Genomic DNA, 9,478 nt, shown 5'->3' with positions numbered 1-9,478 from the left:
CAGATTCTCCAGCATCTGCAGTTCCTACTATCACTGGCCAAATGAAGTTTATTGAAGTTTTTCTTTGCATTTATTCCTGACAGAGTTTGAGATTATTGCTAAAATAGATTAATGACAATGAAGTAACAATTTCCTTGCATTAATTTCAGTCTTTTGGGGCATAAACTAACGTGGAGAAATAACAACTATTTGCATCTTGACTCCACAAAACAGCATGAGGACCAGCAATAACACAGTGTGGAGCTGGAGGAACACAGCAGGCCAGGCAGCATCAGAGGAGCAGGAAAATCGACTTTTCAGGTCAGAACCCTTCTTCAGAAATGGGGGAAGAGGGAAGGGAGCTCTGAAATAAATAGAGGAGGGGTTGGGCTGGGGAAGGTTGGTGGGATGGTGATGGGTGAGTGCAGGTAGGTCAGTGAGGTGGGAGGAACGGACAGGTTGTGTCAGGTCAAGGAGGTGGGGATAAGAGGGAGGGTTGGTCATGGGACAAAGCCAGGGGTGGGTAGATTTTGAAACTGGTAAAGTCCACATTGAGACCATTGGGTTGTAGGCTCCAAAGGCGGAATATGAGGTGCTGCTCCTCCAGTTTCCAGATGGCGTCATTGTGAAAATGCTCTTGACCGCATCTCTTGCATTTCCCACACCTCTGCCCTCACATCCCCTCCCCTCAACAAAAACAAAGACAGAATCCCCCTTGTCCTCACATATCACCCCACTAAATTCAGGATTCAACGTATCATTCTCCGCCACTTCCACCACCTGCAGTCTGACCCCACAACCAAGGATATATTTCCCTCCCCATCCCTATCTGCCTTTTGTAAGGACCGCTCATCTGCTCCACACTCCCCACTAGCCCCACCACCTCCGGCACCTTTCCCTGCAACCACAGGAAGTGCTACACCTGCCCCTACACCTCCCCCCTCACCTCCATCCAAGGAACCAAAAAAACCTTCCACATCAGACAGAGGTTCACCTTCACATCCGCCAATGTGGTCTACTGCATCCGCTGCTCCCAACGTAGCCTCCTCTCCATCGGTGAGACCAAGCGGAGGCTCAGAGACCGCTTTGTAGAGCACCTGTGCTCTGTTTGCGACAAACGACAACACCTTCCAATTGCGAACCATTTCAACACCACCTCCCACTCCCTGGGCGACATGTCTATCCTGGGCCTCCTCCAGTGTCACAATGATGCCACCTGGAAACTGGAGGAGCAGCACCTCATATTCCGCCTTGGGAGCCTACAACCCAATGGTCTCAATGTGGACTTTGCCAGTTTCAAAATCTCCCCATCCCTGGCCTCGTCCCATGACCAACCCTCCCTCTCATCCCCACCTCCTTGACCTGACACAACCTGTTCATCTTCTCTCCCACCTATCCGCTCCTCCCACCTCACTGACCAATCCCCACCACTGCCTACCTGCACTCACCTATCACCATCCTACCTACCCTCCCCAGCCCCAACCCACCTGGCTTGATTTATTTGAGCTCCCTTCCCCATTTCTGAAGAAGGGTCCTGACCCGAAACGTTAACTTTCCTGCTCCTCTGATGCTGCCTGGCCTGCTGTGCTCCTCCAGCTCCACACTGTGTTATCGCTGACTCCAGCATTGACAGTTCTTACTATCTCAGATGAGGACCAATACCTTTACTCCAAGAAGGCAGTTTCTAAACAATGTTTGGTGTTGGCTTCTCTTTGTTTGTCAGTGGCATGACCCTGAAACTGCAATGTTTCAGTTTTAACATGAGGCTGCAAATGTTCTATGTCTGAATGGGAACCTCAGTTAGAAATCTTTTCCATACCTTGACATCTGAGAAGCACAAACATAACCTACTTTTGCTTTGGGTGGAGCTCTTATTGTCCAGATGCAGTCAATTGCTTCTCCAGGTTTTATTTTCTCCTCTTGTTCTACTTGACTCGAGTGAATAATCCCATCAGGCCCTGACAGTTCAAACTGACAATCTGGTAATAGAAAATATTAATACTTATTGGAAAATTAAAAAAGACACATTTTAAATAAATTAAAATGTTAACAAAAGTTCATCCTGAATATATAATGGTAATAGAATACCTGGAATGGGATTCAAGATTCCACCAAGGTAGATAAAGTCAGGATCTGTAAAAGTAGGGAATGTATTTTCAATTTTGATGGCACGTTAAGCCACATAACATTTGATAGTTTTCATTAAAATCTCATCTTTAAGAGAAACCTGGGATAAAGGAAAATGGTCAGAAAGAAATGAGGTCCAAACCAACATGTGTGTAAACGTACTGAGGATAGTAAATAAGGTTGTTTGAGTTACAGATGCAGATTGCCTTTTGGAAATACGATGCTGTAGCTTTGACAGAGACATGGGCCAAGAATGGACAAAACTAGGCATTAAATATTCCTGGGTATAAGTTGCTCATTGAAAGATAAAAACAGAAGGAAAGGAGGAAGAGATAGCAGTATTGATCAAGAAGGGAATTGCAGGGTTGGAATAAGAGCAAGTCTCAGAGGGTTCAGGAACAGACCCAACTTGGCTGGAGTGAAGGAATTGCTTAGTGTAATCTATGAATCACCAACTAGGAGAAAGGATGTAGAATGTGTCCAATCTAACAAGAACAGATGCATTGTTGGACCAGGTCCTTGGAACTGACGTGGGCCAAGTTGATCAAGTGATAGTTCGGGCATGTTTAGGAGACAGTGATCATTGTATCATAAAGTTCAGGATGGTGGTGGAGAATGGCTTGCAACAATCCAGAGTGAGAAAATTGGTGGAGAGCTGGCTTCAATGGGATGCCAAAAGAGGTAAGATTTAACATTAGAAAAAAATAGTGTGCTTATGACAGCTGTAAGGCAAACAAAAATGCAATTGAAAACAAAAAGAAACATTGAAGGTTTCGTGGAGAGGTGAAAAAGCAAATAAGAGAATTTTGAGAAAAGACTAGCAGCTGACATAAAGGGAATCCCAAAGCCTTCTATAAGCATATAAATAGTAAAAGAATGGTAAGAGGAGGAGTAGGTCCAATTGGAAACCGAAATGGGATTTACACATCAAGGCGGGGTGCTTGACAGAAGTGTTAAATGAATACTTTGTATCTGTCTTTACAAAAGCAAAGGATGCTACCTCGGTCACGGAGATAGAGGACGACACTCTGTCACTAGAAGGATTTAAACAATTAATAAACAAGACGTGTTGGATAGACTGTTGGTATTAAAGTGGACATGCCACTAGGATCGGTTGAGATGCACCCAAGGATTTTGAAGGAAGTGAGAGTAGAAACTCTGAGGGCATTGGCCATAATCTTTCCATTTTCCCTTGACTTGGAGGAGGTGCCTGAAAACTAGAGAATTACAAACATCACAACCTTATTCAAGAAAGGTTGTGAGGACAATCCCAGCAATATAGACCAGTCAGTTTAACTCTGGTGATTTGGGAAGCTTTTATACAGCATAGTAGTAGTAGTCACACTGGAAAAGGTAGGTTGATTAGGAAGAGTAAGCATGGATTTCTGTCAAGGAAATTGTGTTTAATGAATGTGATCAAGTTTTCTTAAGAGGTGACAGAAATGCTTGATGATGGTAATGCTGTTTACGTGGAATACATGGATTTCCAGAAGGTGTTTGATACGGTGCCACACAACAAATGTGTGTAGAAAGTTACAGATCATGGTATAAACAGGAGACAGTAACAACGTGAATGAAAAATTGGCTGAGTAATAGAAAACAGAGTGTAAAGGTCAATGGATATTTCTGGGTTGGAGGAAGGTTTGTAGTGGAGTTCCTCAGGGGTTGTTGTTGGGACCCTTGCTTTTCCTGATAACATACTAATGATCTGGATCTTGGTGTGCAGAGATCAATTTCAATATTTGCAGATGATGCAAAACTTGGAAGAATTGTAAACTGTGAGGAGGACAGTGTTGAATTCTGGAAAGACATTGACAAGTTGGTGAAGTGGGCAGATAGGTGACAAATGAGGTTCAATGAAAAGAAGAGAGAGATGATGGACTTTGGTGGGAAGAACATTGAAATACAATATAGAAGACAGGGTATAATTCTAAATGGGGAACAGTGACACTTAGGTGTATATGTGCATAGATCATCAAAGTTGGAGAGTGCAGTTAATAAAGCATAGAAAGTCCTTAACTTTACTAATAGGGGCAGGGTGGATAGGAGCAAGGAGATAATGTTGAACTTGTACAAGACACTTGTTAGACCTCAGCTGGAGTATTGTGCATAGTTGTGGGTACCACATTAAAGGAAATTCGTAAATGCATTGGAGAGTACAGAAGCGATTTTCAAAAATAGCTCCAGGAATGAAAGTTGTTTCAGAGATAGTAGGAACTGCAGATGCTGGAGAATCTGAGATAACAAGGTGTAGAGCTGGATGAACACAGCAGGCCAAGCAGCATCAGAGGAGCAGGAAGGCTGACGTTTCGGGGCCTAGACCCTTCTTCAGAAAATTTCCATGGGATATTATCAACTTTTAGTCCTTTTTAAGTCACAGCACCTTGATTAGAGCATGCATTGCCAATCTTGATTGTTGCTGAATCAAAACATTGGAATCCCTTAATACATAACTTTGTGTGAGCATTATCATTACAATACACACAAGGGAAAAGCTCACTGCTACTTTTGGCTGAAGGAACAATAAAAGTGTCCAGTATAACCCAACAATTTGATTTCAAATTAGGCTATGGCTGAAGCTTTCATTACATATGGTTGACATAAGTCAAACAGTGAATGTACTAAACTTTCAACTTTGATGGGAGCTTAAATGGATGGTGGCAGATCAGCTAACCATTCTACATCCCATCTGATTTGCCTTTTATAGAATAAATCAGGAACAGTGAATAATGAATGGCTACATTGCTGCCTCCTATTTAATGCCCTCAGCACAGTTAATAGTGTACCATTGAAAATTTTTAAAGTCCCTCTAAATACTAATAAATTAGTCACCTGGTACAAAAGAGTATTTTGCTCGAAATCCAAAACCTTCCAACTCCTCATCTGAGGTAAATTTTATCCACAAGAACCTCCCAGATGACTTAATGAGCGATGGGCTTTTTTGACCACAGTAACGGTTTATCACACGAGAGAATCCAAATGGTCCATCTCTGACTTCCAAGTGATCAAATCGACAATCCCATGAAGGTTCAATGCTATAAGGTTCATCAAAAGTGAGTTCAATTCGCTGGCGTTGGGCTGCTGCAAATACAGAAAAATAGCAACAAACATAATTCTTGGAGACTAAAGCATCCAAGTTGGCTTCAAGATGTGTTCAATTATCAAAAGGAATGTTCTCATCATTTCTGAGAACATTGCGAACAAAAGGGCTATCACTGTGCAACATTGTGACAAACTTCCAGTTTAGCAATCTTAAATTGCATTGTTCATGTAAATGCTGTAGATAATCCCTACCATTAAATATGAGCAAATTTGTGTTGAGAACTGACACTAAGTTGCAACTAGTGCCAAAGAGTTAGATGAGGATGAATTAGTCACATTACCTTCCAGTATGTAGATACATTCTCTATTGGGAGGGTAAGCATTTGGGTAATTTGGTGAAGCAAAATATCCGCCATTGTCATTCCGAACCCAAACTCCACATTGCTTTCCGGACTTGTGATGTGGTATAGTGTTCTGGAACTCTGCAAAACGAAATAATTTCAGTTTATGCTGAGGCTGGTTGATATTATGCCTGGTATGTGGACCATAAAGCCCAGAACATGGCTCATACTAAACAGATGCAATTATGTAATACATTAAATAGAGATTGTGATATTTTGGATTCATTTTACAAATGCTAGCTGCTAATGCAGGTCAACTACATGCTTTGCTCAAGAGCAACCAATGTTTGAAGTGTGCAAATATAAGAATGGGCAGGAATAGGAGCAGGCACAGATTGGTGAAGAATCTGTTGAGTATGGTTTGTGAATAAGAGACAGACACCAAAATAGTAAAACATGGGTATGGTTTCAACATGAATGGTTAGAAGCAGATTTTAGAATCACTCAATTGGAAGTGTATTATTTGCACTCAGTTTTCAGCATAATTCCATGTGAAGGGAGACTGCTCACTGCAGAAGAGGCAAACTGCAAGTAAATAAAATTTAAAGAGCGGGTCAATTATGCTAGAGTCTTTACACTAGGTCTGAAAAAGTTAGAGAAAACCTTTGGGACAGTCACCAACCCATTTGCTGAGGCTAAAGGAGCACTGGATAACTAAAAAAAGATAAAAGTCATGAAAAAGAGCTAACATGTAGGTATGATTAGGCAGGTAAGTGGTGGAAAAGTCCCTTGTGCTGTTCAATTCATTACCCCTAGTCACTATTCTTTATTTTCTCCTTTCAAGGGGTCTGACAACTAGAAGCCAAGATGATAATTCCTCTTGTGAGGTAATCTTAAACTAAGGACAAAATTTCAAAATATGGGCTTCCTCATTAAAGAATGCAATCAGGATAATTTTATTTCTCTCAGAGTTGTTAGTCTGTGGAACTTTCTTCTCCAGAAAGTAATGGAGGCTGGGTCATTGAATATGTTCAAGGTTGAGTTAATCAGAGTTTTGACTGACAGGGGAGTCAATATTATTGGGTGCAATAGACAGGAAAGTGGAATTGTGACCAGAATCAGATGAGCCATGATCTTTTGAATGGCAGAGTAGCATTGAGGGGCCAAATGGTCTATTCTTACTCCTAATTTTTGTATTCTTGTATTCACACTGCAGCTTACCATTATTGTCACTGGATATGCCGCCCCTATGTGTATTGACAGCATAGTTCTGCAGTTGATTCTCTGATGATCTGGACCCTGCAAAGATAAGTCACCATGATCATTGCCAGTTAGACATGCCAGGGTTTTACTTGTAGCATCTTGATGGGTACAGCCAATCAGGTTATGCCAGATGTGACAACTTCTTTCTCACAGTTCCACTGAAAGCAATAGATTCTGTGCTTGGTGTGCTGTTGGTAAAGCATCCAGCATTGTAGTTAGTCAGGTATTCACATATCACACTGGTGCCAATCCAATTTGGAATAACAGTTCAGCACAAAATGAGACAATTTAGCCCTTTAGCCCTTCATGCTTACGTTGGTTCCTTGAAAGAGCACTTTAGTAATCCCATGCCTCTGTTGCTTCTGCAGAGTCCTGCAATCTTTTTGCTTCAAGCATTTAGCCAATTCTCTTTTGAAAATTATTACTGAATCTGCTTCCACCACTCAGAGTTCAGAGGTAACCAAGCATGACCATCCATGATATAGAACACCTCATGTTACATCAGCACAATGGAAGAAGATAACTGATAATGGCTGGTAAGCATTGTTTGTCCTGATCAGTCACAAATAATCTCAATTTGTGGTACTTTTAAATAATAAAAAGAAATCCTTTATTCCAACAAATGCGTATCCAGTGCAATGTGGGAACTCCAGGTTACATTTCATGCTACAGTCAATCTGTTCAAAGTTGTCAGCAAGAGGAGCTGATGCTTCAATGTGAGAGCTTAAGCAGCAGCTAAAGTGCATCTTTGAGGTTGAGAGCCACATTGATAGCATGTTTCAGGAGATGGTCACTCTAGTGTGCAGGCAGAGAGATAATGGGTTACTGCCTGGCAGACAAGTTAGTAAGCAAGTGTCGAAAATTGAGGAGACAAAAGGCTAAAAATAAAGAAGTAGTTTGCTAGTCGGTATGATCCCTGAAGGACCTCAAATAAAGAAATTAGCATAAAGGTTTCATCTACAATAACTTCTACTTTAACGGAATCAGAACCAACCTAAATTAAACGTGAATTAACAAATGATACTTCAAATAAAAGATAAATTTCACTTTAAATAGTTGATTAAACAAAAATATATTTTACACAATCACAATCACTCACATCATTCCTCATATGGCAGTAGGTGTCAAATCTTTTCAGCAATATGGGCTTCATTCATGAAGGGCATGTCAAGAGTCTGACAACAGTTTTTTTTATCTCCAAGTTTCACAAATATAATTATCATAAGCAAAGTACACTTCTATAAAACCTGGTCTCCCTTGGCTCATAGCTTCAACCAACTAACCAGTAACACTGGTTTGTGATTTGGCCACTTTTTGGAAAACATCCACCTCTCTAGCATTCTCCAAGCTATTTGTACATCTTTCCAGGTTTTAATCCTTTTTAGTCATTCACATGTTGCCTCCAACATTTTCAAACCAAAACATAAAAATTTACCTCTTCTGGAAAGAAATGTATTTCTACTTCTCGCAAGAATTGTTTGTTTCTCTTTCTGTCTCTCAGCCTTCTCTTTGTATGTTGATTGTCTTCTCCCTAGACAATGTCCAGGTTTGGCTGACATGTGGCAAGTAACATTTGTGCCAAGCAATGACTATCTCCAATAAGAGACAATCCAACAACCAGCAGCAGGTCAGAAACTAGGAATACTGCTGAAAGTAATTCACTTTCTGACTGCCCAAAGACTGACCACCATTTACAAGGCAGAATTACTGTGATGGAATCTCCCCACTTGCCTGGGTGAGTGCAGCCCAAACAACAATTGACAAGAAACTTGACACAATCCAGGACAAAGCAACCTGCTTGATAGGCACCACATTCACAAACATCGACTCTGTCAACCACTGATCCTCAGTGGCATGCAGAGCGCACCAGCTACAAGATAAACTGCAGAAATTTGCCAAATTCCTTAGACGGCACCTTCCCGGGCGAAGAATAAGGACAGAAGACAAATGGGAACATCACCACTCTTAAGTTCCCCTCCAACCCACTCACTATCCAGGCTTGGAAATATATAGCCCCTTTTACAGTGCCACTGGGGGAAAAAATCCTGGAATTAGGGAATTATGATATAAAGGTATTCTGGTATGGCAAAGAAATCGTCTTGTACCTCAGCCATATTTTCAGCTCTCATGGATATTTCTTTTTGATTCCTAGAGTGTAACTCTCCTCCTATTCATAAATGATAGAAGCTTTTGGATTCCTTCTTATGTTAGTTGTCAGTCTTTTTTCATATTCTCTTTTTGCAGCTCATATTTATTTTTTCACTTCCCCTCTGAACTTTGCTCTGTCTGGTTCTGACTTGTATTATCAACCTAAGATCTGCCATACACCCTTTTCTGCTTCAAATTACACTCTGCTTCTTTTCATCCAGGGAGCTTCTCATTTGTTTTTCATATTATTTTCCCTCATGGAAATATACCTCAACTGTACACAGACTATCTCCTCTTCAGTATTTTGGTGATACAGAACTTGAGTGTTGCTGAAAGAGGACACATTTTGTCAAAGTTTCTTTGACTTGAAGTCCTTAGGATAAGTTCCAAGAATGACCAAAGGTCATACAACATTTATACAGTACAAGAGGACAGTGCTGATTTGATTGGCAAGTGGACTGTGATTGATAGAGGTATTGCCATAGAGAACGCAGCAGTTAATAATAACTGAGGGTAAATTGCCAAGGAGATAGCAGGAACTGCAGATGCTGGAGAATCTGAGACAACAAGGTGTAGAG

The 9,478-nt window shown here is 41.0% G+C and overlaps 1 protein-coding gene across 1 annotated transcript; it reads right to left on the bottom strand.

Annotated features, from left to right (window-relative positions):
- Positions 1-1,798: 1,798 nt before the first annotated feature.
- Positions 1,799-6,788, bottom strand: LOC109928532 (neuropilin and tolloid-like protein 2; the record flags this gene model as incomplete). The annotated part of the gene is made up of 5 exons (XM_048594228.1): positions 1,799-1,958; positions 2,068-2,112; positions 4,939-5,187; positions 5,490-5,630; positions 6,711-6,788. Coding segments are annotated over 5 exons (673 nt in total), but the record flags the coding sequence as incomplete, so codon positions are not given.
- Positions 6,789-9,478: the final 2,690 nt, after the last annotated feature.

The sequence above is a fragment of the Rhincodon typus genome, unplaced genomic scaffold, assembly GCF_021869965.1.
Source record: "Rhincodon typus isolate 14 unplaced genomic scaffold, sRhiTyp1.1 hic_rhity00007152, whole genome shotgun sequence".
NCBI lineage: Eukaryota > Metazoa > Chordata > Chondrichthyes > Orectolobiformes > Rhincodontidae > Rhincodon > Rhincodon typus.
This window is presented reverse-complemented; position numbering and strand designations above follow the sequence as displayed.